Source organism: Cherax quadricarinatus, chromosome 41 (genome assembly GCF_038502225.1).
Source record: "Cherax quadricarinatus isolate ZL_2023a chromosome 41, ASM3850222v1, whole genome shotgun sequence".
Lineage (NCBI taxonomy): Eukaryota > Metazoa > Arthropoda > Malacostraca > Decapoda > Parastacidae > Cherax > Cherax quadricarinatus.
In genome coordinates this window covers 27,157,720-27,177,154 of record NC_091332.1, presented here as the reverse complement: position 1 = coordinate 27,177,154, position 19,435 = coordinate 27,157,720, and the positions used below count along the sequence as shown (strand labels likewise).

At 44.3% G+C, this 19,435-nt stretch overlaps 1 protein-coding gene across 14 annotated transcripts in view; it reads left to right on the top strand.

Moving 5' to 3' along the window:
• LOC128695950 (G-protein coupled receptor moody) overlaps window positions 1-18,961 on the top strand; it is a 284,935-nt gene extending 265,974 nt beyond the window's left edge. For 10 of the 14 annotated variants that reach the window (XM_070093129.1, XM_070093124.1, XM_070093130.1 and 7 more), the window contains 2 exons: window positions 6,399-7,757; window positions 14,619-14,756. In XM_070093129.1, the coding sequence (XP_069949230.1) occupies window positions 6,399-7,729 (1,331 nt within the window). In that variant the 3' untranslated portion in view covers window positions 7,730-7,757; window positions 14,619-14,756. Of the gene's footprint in view, window positions 1-6,398; window positions 7,758-14,618 lie in introns of all 14 variants that reach the window. The other 4 variants (XM_070093135.1, XM_070093133.1, XM_070093134.1 and 1 more) reach the window with 3 other exon arrangements.
• Window positions 18,962-19,435: the final 474 nt, after the last annotated feature.

Here is a 19,435-nt window from a genome sequence, read left to right as displayed (position 1 = left end):
CAGTTTTTGCACTAATCTCTTGTGTGGAACTGTGTCAAATGCCTTCTTACAGTCCAAGAAAATGCAATCTACCCACCACTCTCTCTCGTTTTACTGCTGTCACCCTGCCATAGAACTCCAGTAGGCTTGTGACACAGGATTTCCTGTCTCTGAAACCGTGTTGGCTGTTGTTGATGAGATCATTCCTCTCTAGGTGTTCCACCACTCTTCTGATAATCTTTTCCATGACTTTGCATACTATACTGTAGTTTAATGCTTCATGTCTGTCTCCTTTTTTAAAAAAATTGGGACTACATTTGCTGTCTTCCATACCTCAGGTAATCTCGCTGTTTCGATAGATGTGTTGAATATTGTTGTTAGGGGTACACATACTACCTCTGCTCCCTCTCTCAGGACCCATGGAGAGATGTTATCCGGCCCTACCGTCTTTGAGGTATCTAGCTCACTCAGCAGCCTCTTCACTTCTTCCTCGGTTGTATGTATTGTGTCCAACACTTTGTGGTGTACCCCACCTCTCCGTCTTTCTGGAGTCCCTTCTGTCTCCTCTGTGAACACTTCTTTGAATCTCGTGTTGAGTTCTTCACATACTTTACGGTCGTTTCTTGTTGTTTCTCCTCCTTGCTTCCTTAGCCTGATTACCTGGTCCTTGACTGTTGTTTTCCTCCTGATGTGGCTGTACAACAGCTTCGGGTCACATTTGGCTTTAGCTGCTATGTCGTTTCCATACTGTCGTTGGGCCTCCCTTCTTACCTGTGCATATTCATTTATGGCTCACGTGTGTGTGTGTGTGTGTGTGTGTGTGTGTGTGTGTGTGTGTATTTACTATGCAGTATAAGCCTAGCTGGCCTGGTAGTTGTCACAAAAACTGCTCACTACACAAAATAAATGTCACTACAACAATACAAGGGTAAAGATTAGGAGAGGAAAGAAACACAACACATTCCTTCTTGACTCCTACAGTAATATTTTGTTTTTCATGAGATAAAACATAAATATGTGGCATTGTTCCATAACTGAAAGTTAGTGCCATTGAAAGTTAGTGCCATTGAAAGTTAGTGCCATTGAAAGTTAGTGCCATTGAGAGTTAGTGCCATTGAAAGTTAGGGCCATTGAAAGTTAGGGCCATTGAAAGTTAGTGCCATTGAAAGTTAGTGCCATTGAAAGTTAGTGCCATTGAAAGTTAGTGCCATTGAAAGTTAGTGCCATTGAAAGTTAGTGCCATTGAAAGTTAGTGCCATTGAGAGTTAGTGCCATTGAAAGTTAGGGCCATTGAAAGTTAGGGCCATTGAAAGTTAGTGCCATTGAAAGTTAGTGCCATTGAAAGTTAGTGCCATTGAAAGTTAGTGCCATTGAAAGTTAGTGCCATTGAAAGTTAGTGCCATTGAAAGTTAGTGCCATTGAAAGTTAGTGCCATTGAAAGTTAGTGCCATTGAAAGTTAGTGCCATTGAAAGTTAGTGCCATTGAAAGTTAGTGCCATTGAAAGTTAGTGCCATTGAAAGTTAGTGCCATTGAAAGTTAGTGCCATTGAAAGTTAGTGCCATTGAGAGTTAGTGCCATTGAAAGTTAGGGCCATTGAAAGTTAGGGCCATTGAAAGTTAGTGCCATTGAAAGTTAGTGCCATTGAAAGTTAGTGCCATTGAAAGTTAGTGCCATTGAAAGTTAGTGCCATTGAAAGTTAGTGCCATTGAAAGTTAGTGCCATTGAAATTTAGTGCCATTGAAAGTTAGTGCCATTGAAAGTTAGTGCCATTGAAAGTTAGGGCCATTGAAAGTTAGGGCCATTGAGAGTTAGTGCCATTGAAAGTTAGTGCCATTGAAAGTTAGGGCCATTGAAAGTTAGGGCCATTGAAAGTTAGTGCCATTGAAAGTTAGTGCCATTGAAAGTTAGGGCCATTGAAAGTTAGTGCCATTGAAAGTTAGGGCCATTGAAAGTTAGGGCCATTGAAAGTTAGTGCCATTGAAAGTTAGTGCCATTGAAAGTTAAGGCCATTGAAAGTTAGGGCCATTGAAAGTTAGTGCCATTGAAAGTTAGGGCCATTGAAAGTTAGGGCCATTGAAAGTTAGGGCCATTGAAAGTTAGGGCCATTGAGAGTTAGTGCCGCTGAAATTTAGTGCCACTGAAATTTAGTGCCATTGAAATTTAGTGCCATTGAAAGTTAGTGCCACTGAAAACTAATGTCATTTGCTAAACAGTCATTTTGATGCTATCTTCTAACTTGTTGATGTGAAAACTCTAGATTTCATTTCAAACTTTAAATATGTGTAGCTGTACCTCGTGTGTGTGACCTCTGGGGAGGTGACCTCTCACGTGAGGAACTGCTGTACCTCGTGTGTGTGACCTCTGGGGAGGTGACCTCTCCCGTGAGGAACTGCTGTACCTCGTGTGTGTGACCTCTGGGGAGGTGACCTCTCCCGTGAGGAACTGCTGTACCTCGTGTGTGTGACCTCTGGGGAGGTGACCTCTCCCGTGAGGAACTGCTGTACCTCGTGTGTGTGACCTCTGGGGAGGTGACCTCTCCCGTGAGGAACTGCTGTACCTCGTGTGTGTGACCTCTGGGGAGGTGACCTCTCACGTGAGGAACTGCTGTACCTCGTGTGTGTGACCTCTGTGGAGGTGACCTCTCCCGTGAGGAACTGCTGTACCTCGTGTGTGTGACCTCTGGGGAGGTGACCTCTCACGTGAGGAACTGCTGTCCCTCGTTTGTATGACCTCTGGGGAGGTGACCTCTCACGTGAGGAACTGCTGTATCTCGTGTGTATGACCTCTGTGGAGGTGACCTCTCCCGTGAGGAACTGCTGTCCCTCGTGTGTATGACCTCTGGGGAGGTGACCTCTCACGTGAGGAACTGCTGTACCTCGTGTGTATGACCTCTGGGGAGGTGACCTCTCACGTGAGGAACTGCTGTCCCTCGTGTGTATGACCTCTGGGGAGGTGACCTCTCCCGTGAGGAACTGCTGTCCCTCGTGTGTATGACCTCTGGGGAGGTGACCTCTCACGTGAGGAACTGCTGTCCCTCGTGTGTATGACCTCTGGGGAGGTGACCTCTCCCGTGAGGAACTGCTGTACCTCGTGTGTATGACCTCTGGGGAGGTGACCTCTCCCGTGAGGAACTGCTGTACCTCGTGTGTATGACCTCTGGGGAGGTGACCTCTCACGTGAGGAACTGCTGTACCTCGTGTGTGTGACCTCTGGGGAGGTGACCTCTCACGTGACGAACTGCTGTACCTCGTGTGTATGACCTCTGGGGAGGTGACCTCTCACGTGAGGAACTGCTGTACCTCGTGTGTGTGACCTCTGGGGAGGTGACCTCTCACGTGAGGAACTGCTGTACCTCGTGTGTGTGACCTCTGGGGAGGTGACCTCTCACGTGAGGAACTGCTGTACCTCGTGTGTGTGACCTCTGGGGAGGTGACCTCTCACGTGAGGAACTGCTGTACCTCGTGTGTGTGACCTCTGGGGAGGTGACCTCTCACGTGAGGAACTGCTGTCCCTCGTGTGTATGACCTCTGGGGAGGTGACCTCTCACGTGAGGAACTGCTGTACCTCGTGTGTGTGACCTCTGGGGAGGTGACCTCTCCCGTGAGGAACTGCTGTACCTCGTGTGTATGACCTCTAGGGAGGTGACCTCTCACGTGACGAACTGCTGTACCTCGTGTGTATGACCTCTGGGGAGGTGACCTCTCACGTGAGGAACTGCTGTACCTCGTGTGTATGACCTCTAGGGAGGTGACCTCTCACGTGACGAACTGCTGTACCTCGTGTGTATGACCTCTGGGGAGGTGACCTCTCACGTGAGGAACTGCTGTACCTCGTGTGTATGACCTCTGGGGAGGTGACCTCTCACGTGAGGAACTGCTGTACCTCGTGTGTATGACCTCTGGGGAGGTGACCTCTTCCGTGAGGAACTGCTGTCCCTCGTGTGTATGACCTCTGGGGAGGTGACCTCTCACGTGAGGAACTGCTGTACCTCGTGTGTATGACCTCTGGGGAGGTGACCTCTCACGTGAGGAACTGCTGTACCTCGTGTGTGTGACCTCTGGGGAGGTGACCTCTCACGTGAGGAACTGCTGTATCTCGTGTGTATGACCTCTGTGGAGGTGACCTCTCCCGTGAGGAACTGCTGTCCCTCGTGTGTATGACCTCTGGGGAGGTGACCTCTCACGTGAGGAACTGCTGTACCTCGTGTGTATGACCTCTGGGGAGGTGACCTCTCACGTGAGGAACTGCTGTACCTCGTGTGTATGACCTCTGGGGAGGTGACCTCTCACGTGAGGAACTGCTGTACCTCGTGTGTATGACCTCTGGGGAGGTGACCTCTTCCGTGAGGAACTGCTGTCCCTCGTGTGTATGACCTCTGGGGAGGTGACCTCTCACGTGAGGAACTGCTGTACCTCGTGTGTATGACCTCTGGGGAGGTGACCTCTCACGTGAGGAACTGCTGTACCTCGTGTGTGTGACCTCTGGGGAGGTGACCTCTCACGTGAGGAACTGCTGTATCTCGTGTGTATGACCTCTGTGGAGGTGACCTCTCCCGTGAGGAACTGCTGTCCCTCGTGTGTATGACCTCTGGGGAGGTGACCTCTCACGTGAGGAACTGCTGTACCTCGTGTGTATGACCTCTGGGGAGGTGACCTCTCACGTGAGGAACTGCTGTCCCTCGTGTGTATGACCTCTGGGGAGGTGACCTCTCCCGTGAGGAACTGCTGTCCCTCGTGTGTATGACCTCTGGGGAGGTGACCTCTCACGTGAGGAACTGCTGTCCCTCGTGTGTATGACCTCTGGGGAGGTGACCTCTCCCGTGAGGAACTGCTGTACCTCGTGTGTATGACCTCTGGGGAGGTGACCTCTCCCGTGAGGAACTGCTGTACCTCGTGTGTATGACCTCTGGGGAGGTGACCTCTCACGTGAGGAACTGCTGTACCTCGTGTGTGTGACCTCTGGGGAGGTGACCTCTCACGTGACGAACTGCTGTACCTCGTGTGTATGACCTCTGGGGAGGTGACCTCTCACGTGAGGAACTGCTGTACCTCGTGTGTGTGACCTCTGGGGAGGTGACCTCTCACGTGAGGAACTGCTGTACCTCGTGTGTGTGACCTCTGGGGAGGTGACCTCTCACGCGAGGAACTGCTGTACCTCTTGTGTGTAACCTCTGGGGAGGTGACCTCTCACGTGAGGAACTGCTGTACCTCGTGTGTGTGACCTCTGGGGAGGTGACCTCTCACGTGAGGAACTGCTGTCCCTCGTGTGTATGACCTCTGGGGAGGTGACCTCTCACGTGAGGAACTGCTGTACCTCGTGTGTGTGACCTCTGGGGAGGTGACCTCTCCCGTGAGGAACTGCTGTACCTCGTGTGTATGACCTCTGGGGAGGTGACCTCTCCCGTGAGGAACTGCTGTACCTCGTGTGTATGACCTCTAGGGAGGTGACCTCTCACGTGACGAACTGCTGTACCTCGTGTGTATGACCTCTGGGGAGGTGACCTCTCACGTGAGGAACTGCTGTACCTCGTGTGTATGACCTCTGGGGAGGTGACCTCTCACGTGAGGAACTGCTGTACCTCGTGTGTATGACCTCTGGGGAGGTGACCTCTTCCGTGAGGAACTGCTGTCCCTCGTGTGTATGACCTCTGGGGAGGTGACCTCTCACGTGAGGAACTGCTGTACCTCGTGTGTATGACCTCTGGGAAGGTGACCTCTTCCGTGAGGAACTGCTGTCCCTCGTGTGTATGACCTCTGGGGAGGTGACCTCTCACGTGAGGAACTGCTGTACCTCGTGTGTATGACCTCTTGGGAGGTGACCTCTCCCGTGAGGAACTGCTGTACCTCGTGTGTATGACCTCTGTGGAGGTGACCTCTCAAGTGAGGAACTGCTGTCCCTCGTGTGTATGACCTCTGGGGATGTGACCTCTCCCGTGAGGAACTGCTGTACCTCGTGTGTATGACCTCTGTGGAGGTGACCTCTCAAGTGAGGAACTGCTGTCCCTCGTGTGTATGACATCTGTGGAGGTAACCTCTCAAGTGAGGAACTGCTGTCCCTCGTGTGTATGACCTCTGGGGAGGTGACCTCTCACGTGAGGAACTGCTATGTTACTTATACCCATGTTCAGCTTTTAACACTATTAAATAATTCTGTAGTTACAAGACCATAACGGGAGTGGCTATATTTGCTTGCTGGTGACCTCAACGATAATAATATTTATGTTGCTTAGAGCAGTCTCAAAATTAACCTTTATAATACTAATGTATATTAATGGTAGTATTACTAATAACAACAGTAAGGATATTTCTAGTAAGACTACCAGAGATTGGTGGTCCGTGTGCATGGTTACTAGGAGGTAGGCTGTGACTGGGCGTGTCGGAGTAACAGCATGGTAAGCATGGATGCTCTTCTCTTACAGAGCTCGACAAAGCCGCCTCGTGTCGCAGGTATGCCTCTCTCAGGTGCAATACTTGCATGTCTCAGCCCACTCTCAACACCGTCACATCCCACTCACGCCCACACTCACGCCCACACTCACTCCCACACTCAATGCATGACGTCTTCTACCAAAACAGGAAACCCTTCCAAATCCATCTTCTAGGATTCGTTACTCCAGACACTCGCAGCTTGGACACCACATCCGGAGATAATACAAGAATCAGCAGCAGCGAATGCAAAGACTGCAAGGTGATCAGAAGAAACCACAGAGTCTCCTGTTTTGAGTGTCAGACCGCCAAGAACACCAAACGGAACACCTTCCTTGGAGTAAGTGAAGCGCTGGTTGCTGGAGGGAGACACAATGGAGACCTCGCTCTGCAGGGACTAGATCAATCTTCCCAGGAAGCCTTCGTTGACCACCTCTGCACTGAACCATCTCTTACCATAAATTCAATGTCATCGAAAGATGATACACAAGACTTTACTCTACATAACCAATCTAATGGAACCAAACGTAGTTCTTCTATCTCCTCCCTACACGAAGTAAATGATACAGTTAATAAAACCCATATACAGTTAAATGAATCTCTTTACATACCTGCATCACAGACTCCTGACATCCTCGAAATAAAGAAAGAGGGTGATGCTCTTGAGCTAACTCTTGAGATCAGCGAATTGCATACAACCAACTTGACTCACGATCAAGACCAAACTACGAATCATAGCCACAGTCAGCACCTTACTACAGAAATAGACCTGTGTCAGCAACAAGCGTCATATGGCCACCAGGGAGAGATACCGGAAAACCGTGAGAAAATCGAGGAGAGTGACCCAAAAGTAACACCATCGTTGTGCAACTCTTCACTCCAGCACTCTGGCCAGAGCACCCAAAACCTCCCCAATAGCGCTCCAGAAAAATCATATACCGCCTCTCTATTGGATCAAGAAAACGTTTTGCCATCCCCTAAGGAAAGACCGGAGGTCGATTTAATGCAAAAACACACAGACTCCTCACACATACACAAACATTACACTGACATCTATACCCCAACTCACAGCCATGCCTCTTTCCGAGGGGCAGACCAAGGTGAGGCGACCTCGCAGCTCCCACACGACACCACACCCTTTCTTAACGACGAGGCTGAGATAGAGTGCATCTTGAGGCAGACGCTTTCCTCCTCCTCCTCCTCCGTGGAGCTCTTGGATGAGGTGAACCGCGGGATCTACGAGAAGCACGCCTCCTGGGCTCCCTGGAACCCGACCAACACCTTCACCAGATTAGTGCATGATAAACCTGTGTGCCTTAACTAGGTGTGCATGATATGTGTTCATCCTGCATGTGAGTAGTGTTACTAATAGAACCACTTAATGACTGCCTTTCTCTCCACTCCCAAGGAAAGCAGTGAAATATAGTTTTTCATTTTATTACATAGATTAGGTAAATTTTGTTATATTTTATTTCACGTAAATTTTTGCAAGATTAAATAAATTCCAAAAATTTAGGCATCTTTATTTCACTTTTTTTTTTTTTTTGAGGGAAGAGCCAGTCTTTGGGTGATCCCTGTGTCTGACCTCGTCTTTATATGTAGTTTTATTTTCTTGCTAACACGCTTGTGACACAAGAGAACATGATCCATCTGTGTGAGCTTGTACCAGTGCATGCCAGCGTGTGGAACAAAAAACATAGTTTGAAAAAAGAGCTTCAATTGGAACAACTTTGTGTGTGCTCTATGTAGAGTTTTGTGAGTCATATGCCATGATAAAGCTCTACACAGAGCACCAGCGCTGTCCCTTCAAAGAGTTTATACTGCTGCTTGTAACTTTAACTTATCAGTGTCATGAGTCCACTGCATGACATACTGACAGTAAGTCCAACAACTGTTGATTCATGTAACTTATCATTTATGAATCAAAACAATAAAATAATTAACAAAAAATAAATTTATATAATATGATACACATTTGTAATAGAGTGCATGATATGAATATATACACACATGGTAATGTACATAGTCATGCATTTCTGACACACTTAAGACTGCAAAAATCCTAAATAATATTTAGAGTGTCGTTATGTGTAATTGTTGCTAAACTTCAAAACTGCTTTTGACACATAAATAGTTTGTTTATCTTGCTTCATTCTTGTACAGTTCAGAAATATATATATATATATATATATATATATATATATATATATATATATATATATATATATATATATATATATATATATATATATATATATAACTTCAGATTCACTACACAGCTTCAGTGACAACCTTCAGACGACTCTTTTCAAGATAGATCTGAATATTCTTCATCCACTGACCATTTTTTACCATACTGTGATCATTTCTTCCATACTGTGATCATTTCTCCCATACTGTGATCATTTCTCCCATACTGTGATCATTTCTCCCATACTGTGATCATTTCTCCCCCACCACCTCCATCCTCAAATTCTCCATCATGTGCTGTTTAATTAATATGTTTTTTGTTTAGTTTAGCTAACATTTTTTTTCAAATATAACAAATAAAGATTTAACTTTGGAATATAAAATAATTTCTTTAATATCTCTTTTGAAGTGTTTCCTGGTTATAAAGACACGTAACACAGGGCAAGACTAGTTCAGACGACGTCTCGCTCAGAATGAGTGAAACGTCAAGACAGACTTGATAAAACTTAATTCTGAGATAAATGGGGGATGTGTTGGTTAGTTTTATGGGTTTAAAGCCCATCGATCACATGAGGGTCATTAAACCTGCGTGTAATTTTTTCAACACTAGTCAAGTATATTTGACCCCTTTATTTATACACCCTCCACCAGGGCATGTAATGTTGTTCTTAGTGTACACACGTTAAGAGATATACACTCCTTGTGTACACACATTAAGAGATGTACACTCCACGTGTACACAAAGAGAGATATACACTCCACGTGTACACACATCAAGAGAATATACTCATACATCAGAACATACACAGAGTATTGTTCTGTATAACGTGTCTTTATACTCCTCTTGTTGCCACGTTTATCAAGGTTATTTCAGATTGTTTCTTCCTTCATGTCTGATGGCAACAATGTTAATCAAAACTTCAGATACATATTTTTTTTACATATTTGCTTGTGACCAAAAATCACAATTAAAAAACACTTCGACCCAATATCACATGACTTCCCAACTAAAATAGAGGAGGATCCAGGAATTACCCAGAGAGCTAACCTTGACAGTACTGAGGGAAGGTTGGTGGTTCAGGCAGCCTTGTCAATACTGAGGGAAAGATGGTGGTTCAGGCAACGTTGTTAGTACTGAGGGAAGGATGGTGGTTCAGGCAGACTTGTCAGTACTGAAGGAAGGATAGTGGTTCAGGAAGCCTTGTCAGCACTGAGGGAAGAATGGTGGTTCAGGCAACCTTGTTAGTACTGAGGGAAGGATGGTGGTTCAGGCAACCTTGTTAGTACTGAGGGAAGGATGGTGGTTCAGGCAACCTTGTTAGTACTGAGGGAAGGATGGTGGTTCAGGCAACCTTGTTAGTACTGAGGGAAGGATGGTGGTTCAGGCAACCTTGTTAGTACTGAGGGAAGGATGGTGGTTCAGGCAACCTTGTTAGTACTGAGGGAAGGATGGTGGTTCAGGCAACCTTGTTAGTACTGAGGGAAGGATGGTGGTTCAGGCAACCTTGTTAGTACTGAGGGAAGGATGGTGGTTCAGGCAACCTTGCCAGTACTGAGTGAAGGATGGTGGTTCAGGCAGCCTTGTCAGTACTGAGGGAAGGATGGTGGTTCAGGCAGCCTTGTCAGTACTGAGGGAAGGATGGTGGTTCAGGCAGCCTTGTCAATACTGAGGGAAGGATGTAAAGTAAAGGGACACAAGTGCAACTAATGTGATAATTTATTGTGGCAACGTTTCGCTCTCCAGGAGCTTTGTCAAACCGTTACAAACAGTACATGTACACAGAGGGTATATATAAGCTCAGAGTGAGGTGCAATACTAGTGGTAGTAGTAGTGACATAAGTAGTAGTAGTAGTAGTAGTAGTAGTAGTAGTAATACAATATGTTAGAACAATTAACTCGCACACGAGTAAAAGGATATAAAAGCTATTACTTGGGAAACATAAAAATAGGTTATACAAATAATTCTATTGGAGACTGGATAGAGGCAGCCTGTTTCAATGTTCATTCTCTGTAATGTGCTTGTGTAGTATTAACAGGAGAGACTATGTGATGGCAGGGTTTACTGTTTTCAGGAGGATTCTTGCTAAGACTTCAGAGATGGTGAAGCTGCCTTTGTTTTGTTTAATTGTATTAGAAACAGCTATTAGTGAAGATTCTCTAATTCGGTGTACGACACCGAAATTCCACCAATCATCTCCTGAAGTTCAGGGACGCCTAACTAGTGATCAAAGAAACTAATTTCAGCAGACTCAAGTGCTTTGAATCTTCACTAATAGCTGTTTCTAATAACAGTAAACCCTGCCATCATATAGTCTCTCCTGTTAATACTACACAAGCACTTTACAGAGAATGAACATTGAAACAGGCTGCCTCTATCCAGCCTCCAATAGAAATGTTTGTCTAGCCTATTTTCATGTTTCCCAAGTAATAGCTTTCATATCCTTTTACTCATGTGCAAGTTAATTGTTCTAACATATTGTATTACTACTACTACTACTTATATCACTACTATTACTACTACTACTACTACTACTACTACTATTACCACCACTAGTATTATACCTCTGAGCCTATGTATACCCTCTGTGTCCATGTACTGTTTGTAACGGCTTGACAAAGCTCCTGGAGAGAGAAACGTTGCCACAGTATAATGTCACATCAGTTGCACTTGTGTCCTTTTACTTTACATATTGTCGGTAATTCTACCAACATTATTACAACCTTGTCAGTACTGAGGGAAGGATGGTGGTTCAGGTAACCTTGTCAGTACTGAGGGAAGGATGGTGATTCAGGCAACCTTGTCAGGACTGAAGGAAGGATGGTGGTTCAGGTAACCTTGTCAGTACTGAGGGAAGGATGGTGGTTCAGGTAACCTTGTCAGTACTGAGGGAAGGATGGTGGTTCAGGTAACCTTGTTAGTACTGAGGGAAGGATGGTGGTTCAGGTAACCTTGTTAGTACTGAGGGAAGGATGGTGGTTTAGGTAACCTTGTCAGTACTGAGGGAAGGATGGTGGTTCAGGTAACCTTGTCAGTACTGAGGGAAGGATGGTGGTTCAGGTAACCTTGTTAGTACTGAGGGAAGGATGGTGGTTCAGGTAACCTTGTTAGTACTGAGGGAAGGATGGTGGTTCAGGTAACCTTGTTAGTACTGAGGGAAGGATGGTGGTTCAGGTAACCTTGTCAGTACTGAGGGAAGGATGGTGATTCAGGCAACCTTGTCAGGACTGAAGGAAGGATGGTGGTTCAGGCAACCTTGTCAGGACTGAAGGAAGGATGGTGATTCAGGCAACCTTGTCAGGACTGAAGGAAGGATGGTGGTTCAGGTAACCTTGTCAGTACTGAGGGAAGGATGGTGGTTCAGGTAACCTTGTTAGTACTGAGGGAAGGATGGTGGTTCAGGTAACCTTGTCAGTACTGAGGGAAGGATGGTGGTTCAGGTAACCTTGTCAGTACTGAGGGAAGGATGGTGGTTCAGGTAACCTTGTTAGTACTGAGGGAAGGATGGTGGTTCAGGTAACCTTGTTAGTACTGAGGGAAGGATGGTGGTTCAGGTAACCTTGTCAGTACTGAGGGAAGGATGGTGGTTCAGGTAACCTTGTCAGTACTGAGGGAAGGATGGTGGTTCAGGTAACCTTGTCTGTACTGAGGGAAGGATGGTGGTTCAGGCAACCTTGTCAGTACTGAGGGAAGGATGGTGGTTCAGGCAACCTTGTCTGTACTGAGAAGAGGATGGTAGTTTAGGCAACCTTGCCAGTACTGAGGAGAGGGTGTTGGTTCAGGCAGCCTTGTTAGCACTGAGAGAAGGATGGTGGTTCAGGCAACCTTGTCAGTGCTGAGGGAAGGATGGTGGTTCAGGCAGCCTTGTCAGTATTGAGGAGAGGATGGTGGTTCAGGCAACCTTGTCAGTACTGAGGAGAGGATGGTGGTTCAGGCAGCCTTGTCAGTACTGAGGAGAGGATGGTGGTTCAGGCAGCCTTGTCAGTGCTGAGGAGAGGATGGTGGTTCAGGCAGCCTTGTCAGTACTGAGGAGAGGATGGTGGTTCAGGCAGCCTTGTCAGTGCTGAGGAGAGGATGGTGGTTCAGGCAACCTTGTCAGTACTGAGGAGAGGATGGTGGTTCAGGCAGCTTTGTCAGTACTGAGGAGAGGATGGTGGTTCAGGTAGCCTTGTCAGTACTGAGGAGAGGATGGTGGTTCAGGCAGCCTTGTCAGTACTGAGGAGAGGATGGTGGTTCAGACAGTATTGTCAGTACTGAGGAGAGGATGGTGGTTCAGGCAGCCTTGTCAGTACTGAGGAGAGGATGGTGGTTCAGGCAGCCTTGTCAGTACTGAGGAGAGGATGGTGGTTCAGGCAGCCTTGTCAGTACTGAGGAGAGGATGGTGGTTCAGGCAGCCTTGTCAGTACTGAGGAGAGGATGGTGGTTCAGGCAGCCTTGTCAGTACTGAGGAGAGGATGGTGGTTCAGGCAGCCTTGTCAGTACTGAGGAGAGGATGATGGTTCAGGCAGCCTTGTCAATACTGAGGAGAGGATGGTGGTTCAGGCAGCCTTGTCAGTACTGAGGAGAGGATGGTGGTTCAGGCAGCCTTGTCAGTACTGAGGAGAGGATGGTGGTTCAGGCAGCCTTGTCAGTACTGAGGAGAGGATGATGGTTCAGGCAGCCTTGTCAATACTGAGGAGAGGATGGTGGTTCAGGCAGCTTTGTCAGTACTGAGGAGAGGATGGTGGTTCAGGCAGCCTTGTCAGTACTGAGGAGAGGATGGTGGTTCAGACAGTATTGTCAGTACTGAGGAGAGGATGGTGGTTCAGGCAGTATTGTCAGTACTGAGGAGAGGATGGTGGTTCAGGCAGTATTGTCAGTACTGAGGAGAGGATGGTGGTTCAGGCAGCCTTGTCAGTACTGAGGAGAGGATGGTGGTTCAGGCAGCCTTGTCAGTACTGAGGAGAGGATGATGGTTCAGGCAGCCTTGTCAGTACTGAGGAGAGGATGGTGGTTCAGGCAGTATTGTCAGTACTGAGGAGAGGCTGGTGGTTCAGGCAGCCTTGTCAGTACTGAGGAGAGGATGATGGTTCAGGCAGCCTTGTCAGTACTGAGGAGAGGATGGTGGTTCAGGCAGTATTGTCAGTACTGAGGAGAGGATGGTGGTTCAGGCAGCCTTGTCAGTACTGAGGAGAGGATGATGGTTCAGGCAGCCTTGTCAGTACTGAGGAGAGGATGGTGGTTCAGGCAGTATTGTCAGTACTGAGGAGAGGATGGTGGTTCAGGCAGCCTTGTCAGTACTGAGGAGAGGATGGTGGTTCAGGCAGCCTTGTCAGTACTGAAGAGAGGATAGCGAAGATATGATAGCTTCCCGGAGACTCAATTTTATATGAATTTCTTGAGTTATAATTGTCACGAAATATTAATCTTTATAGAAATAGTAACAATTTAACAATTAACAACAGTTAATACAAATTATTATTTTTTTTTTTTTTTTGCAAAAAAAAGAAAGAAGTCTTTTACACTGGCCCAGAAGGTTAGGGTACGGCTCCTGGGTATCGATTCTGGTTCCGCCTCTCTCAAGAATCCATGTCAGACGACACCGTGATATACGGTCCATATCGTAATTATTATTTTCTCTAACATTCTTCACTGGAAGTGTCACATTGTGATGCTAACTTATCTTTATGAATAAAAAATATAATGTTTAACAAGTTTAAAATGTTGTTTAATTTTCATTGGATTGTATGTTCGTATCTAATAAAATTAATATTTATTCACTCATTAATTCATTAAATTTTATTACGCACTTGAACACAGTGAACATTGTAACAGGTGTCTCTCAGACGCCTGAGAAACACTGGACAATGTCTCAGTTCTCTCAGACGCCAGAGAAACACTGGACAATGTCTAATTTCTCTCAGACGCGAGACACACACTGGACAATGTCTCATTTCTCTTAGACGTGAGAGAAACACTGGACAATGTCTCAGGTTCTCTCAGACGCCAGAGAAACACTGTAAGATGCATTGTTTATATTCGCAGAACGCGGGAAAGGGCGCAAGAAGGCGGCAGCGGAGGATCTGAACGATAAGACGATGATGTCTCAAGTTTCCCTCTCAGACGCCCCTTTACCAGAGTGCCACGAGCTACCTGAAGTATTCCCAGAGAAGTGAACTCAGTCCAACAAGAACACAGGTGCTCGAAAAATTAAGTGAACTGAGCGTGGAGGATAAAATATATGAAAGGAACAGTGATACCTTCAGTCAAAAAAAAAAGTCCAGTGAAAAAATAAAACAGTGAAAGTGAGAACCAATTTGTAACTGACGATATATTTCGGAATAACTTATGGTGGTAATGCAGTGTAGCAGTGTGACAGAGTTAAATGAAGAGAGACAACTCACTTATCTACATCAAGCATAAAATGTGAGTTTATCCTTCAGTGGATGACTTCCTCAGCAGCAGTTCATGTTAACTTCTTCAAAGTTCATTGAATATATATATATATATATATATATATATATATATATATATATATATATATATATATATATATATATATATATATATATATATATATATATATATATATATTTATATGTACAGTGGAACATCTGGTCACTACCATAATTCATTCCAGAACTCTGGTCGCGACCCGATTTATTCGTGACCCGAACTTAATTTCCCTATTTAATTGCATGTAAATACAATTATTCTGTTCCAGACCCCTACGAACTGTATGTAAATATTGTTTTTTTTTTTAAGGTTTTTAAGCACAAAAATAGTTAATTATACCATAGAATGCACAGTGTAATAGTAAACTAAATGTAAAAGCCTTGAATAATACCAAGAAAACCTTGAAACAACAGAGGAAACTAACAGAGCATGAGTCAGTTCTAGACCCCTATGAACCGTACCGTTCGCTGTAAATAGTTTTTTTTTTTAAGTGTTTTAAGGGATGTCTAATGGCTGAGAAGTGAACTCGCTTATTAATCGTCTGATTTCTTTCATTTTTGGAGTACGTTAAGAAGCATCTTTCCATCATAAATTACCCAAGTTTCAATAAGATAGCCCAACAAACAACTGAGAAAAAATATTTACCAAAAATCATATATGGCAAGCCCCAGCCAGGTACTGGCATTAAATTAAATTCAAAAACACACGGAATACAACACAAGTTCACAGCGAATGAACGCACGTCTGACCAAGACCGACTACAAGGCGAGGGACTTTGTTAGGTGTGCAAAAACAACAGGAAGTGAGGAAAATTGGCATGTGCAAAAAAAATTTCATGGAATGTGAAAATTGGCGCGGCTGTGTTTGTTCGGCACCCGATTATGTGTTAGTGACCAGATGCAAAAATTTGGTGATTTTTTTTTTGTCTTGAACCGATTTGTTCGTGTTCAGAAGTGTTCGTGACCAGAGGCTCCACTGAATATATGTATGTATACATCAATAACAACACTGCGACTAGCCGGGGGATCGAATCCATATTGTTGTAGCCTGCCTCATGGTGACCGAAAATTCATGACGTTCTAAACCACTGGCCCATACACTGCTACAAACAACTTGAGCCTAGCGAACTAGGTTTGCTTCATGTTGCGAGAACATACGATGGTATGGTTGCCTTAGAGCTAATTTCATTCTACTTCCCGTTTGGTGTACTAGTCTCCAGAAGCAGTATATATAGTATTGTAACCACGAACAGATGGTATTTAATCCAGTGGTCCAGTGGGTTAGAGCATCGTGAATTTTCGCTCACCATGAGGCGGGCTAAAACAACACGGGTTCGATCCCTCGGCTAGTCGCAGTGTTGTTATTGATTAAATATCACTTGTTCGTGGTTACAATACTGTATGTATATATATATATATATATATATATATATATATATATATATATATATATATATATATATATATATATATATATATATATGTCGTGCCGAATATGTAAAACTGGTCAATTAGCAAGAACTCATTTAAAATTAAGTCCTTTCTAAAATTTTCTCTTATACGTTTAAAGATATATTTTTTTTCATTAATGTTATTGTAAAAAATTTTAATTTTGCTCCAAAAGAATCTTAGAAAACTTATCTAACCTTATAACAAGAACAATTTATTTTTGCCTAACCCAACTAAATATATTATAGATTTGTTTACAATAATTTAATACTAAACAAACAGAGTGAAATATATTTTTTCCGTTAGGTTCAGAATGATTTTGGCGAAATTAATGCATACACAAATTTTCGCTTGTCCTATATGGCAAGATGAGCGTTGCTATTTAAGCCAAGATGGCAAGTTCTACCTATTCGGCACGACATATATATATATATATATATATATATATATATATATATATATATATATATATATATATATATATATATATATATATATATATATATATATATATATATATATATATATATATATATATAAACAAAAGTCCATGTGATATGGACTAATGATACTGGGTGCAATTAATAGTGGCTAAGTGTTAGGTTTCCACGGTGGAACCTACATGGTGAGGGACGCATCTTTCACTGTATGCATACATGTATACTGGGAGGTAGTATGTATACCTCACTGCATATTCGCTGAGAATTTGTATCTCTCACTGTATAAATTCCGATAGGTATAGGCATGTATTCCGCACTGCATATCCAACATGACGTATGTATCTCCCATCGAATATATTCCGATATGCATAGGTATGAATCTCTCACTTCATACACTGTATATACACCGAAAGGAATGCATCTTTGTATATACACTGAGTGTTTAGCCTTAAGATCACACGTTATTCACTGTTAGGTATGTGTGTATCTTGGTGTAGATGCAGCAAGAACTATGCATACCTCAGTGTATATAAGCGGAGACGTGTTCATCTTTCATTGTGTATATACCATGAGGCAGGTATATATACCGGGAAGTGTGAATTTCTCATTGTATATACGTTGAAGGTTCACTTTGATTTGTATTTTGAAGGTTCGGTTATTCTTGACTGGTGATGAACGGGTTACAGTCAGCCTTAAACGACCCTCGTGTAGTACGTAATGACCCTCGTGTGGTACATAACGATCCTCGTGTAGTACATGAGGCTTGTGTAGTACATGAGCCTCGTGTAATACATAATGACCCTCATGTAGTACATAACCCTTGTGTAGTACATAACGACCCTCGTGTACTACATAACGACCCTTGTGTAGTACATAATGACCCTCGTGTAGTACATAACCCTCGTGTAGTACATAATGACCCTCTTGTGGCTCATAATGACCCCCATGTAGTGCATAATGACTTTCGTATAGTACATAACGACCCTCGGGTGGCGCATAGCGACCCTCGTGTAGTACATAATGACCCTCGGGTAGTATAAAATTACCCTCTTGTGTTACATAATGCCCTTCGTGCAGTACATAATGACCCTCTTGTACATAACCCTCATGTAGCACATAATGCCCCTCCTGTAGTACATAACCCTCTTATAGTACATAATGACCCTCGTGGAGCACATAACGACCCTCACTCGGTACAAAATGACCCTCGTAGGGTGCATAACAACCCTCATATTGTACATAACGACCCTCGTATGATACCTAACGGCCCTCGTATAGTACATAATGACCCTCGTGTGATACATTACGATTCACTACAGTGTCTTCATAATTTTATCCCAAATTAAAACAGGAAATATAACAAGATAATTGTCATAGATTATGTTGCCAATCTAAGACAGTTGTAGCTAAGTGAAGTCTAAGATAATACCAAGCCTTATTAGGTAATACCAAGCTTTGTTAGATAATACCAAGCTTTATTAGGTAATACCAACGTTTGTTAGGTAATACCAAGCTTCGCTAGGTAATACCAAGCTTTATTAGGTAAAACCAAGCTTTGTTAGGTAATATCAAGCTTTGTTAAGTATTCCCAACTCTGTTAGGTAATACCAAGCTTTGTTATGCAATACCAAGCTTTGTTAGGTATTCCCAACTTTGTTAGGCAATACCAAGCTTTGTTAGGTAATACCAACCTTTGTTAGGTATTCCCAACTTTGGTTTAGAAAGACACGTAAGCAAACACTATAACATATTAGAAAACGTTTCGGTCCTGGGACCTTGATCACTTCTAACATACAGAGGTAGAAAGACATTATATATATAGGCGGAGAGTGAGATGTGACGCACGTGACCTGAGGAATGTCATAAGAACATAAGAATGGAGGAACACTGTAGAAGGCATACTGGCCCAAGCGAGGCAGGTCCTTATCAAAACAACCTCTACCTATGATGAGGACGGGTAGACGATGAAATCACGTGACTCTTGTGTTGTTGAGTTGGTGCTGCTGAAGTATCATGTATGCCAATGTTTTTGAAATTTTGTAGTTTCCAGTGTTGCGTTCTATAGTGTCGGTGACGGCGATTAGTGAGGCTTCTAGGCACCGTCGGCGTCTAAGGTCTGGTTCGGTGAGAACGAGTTGTGCCTCGTTCCAGTTCATCAAATGCCCCGTGGAGTCTCTGTGGAGGACACAGGCGTACCTTACATCGTCTCTGTTAGAGGCATTTCGATGCTCATTCAGGCGGACTGCAAGATCTCTGCCTGTCTCGCCTACATATTTCTTGGGACAGAACCCACAGGGGATAGTGTAGACGCCTGCTGTAGAAGTTAGAGGTGTGGGGCTGCGTTTCGTAGTGAGGTCTTTGATAGATGATGTGTTTATGGTGGAAACGTTGATGTTACTCATAGCAAGTGCCCTGCGAGTATTCGTGGCAACATCGCCACATGTGAGCACTATGAACTGTTTAGGGGGCTGTTCCATGTACGGTTTGTTGAGGATAGCTTGTGCCTTGAGTCTGCAAT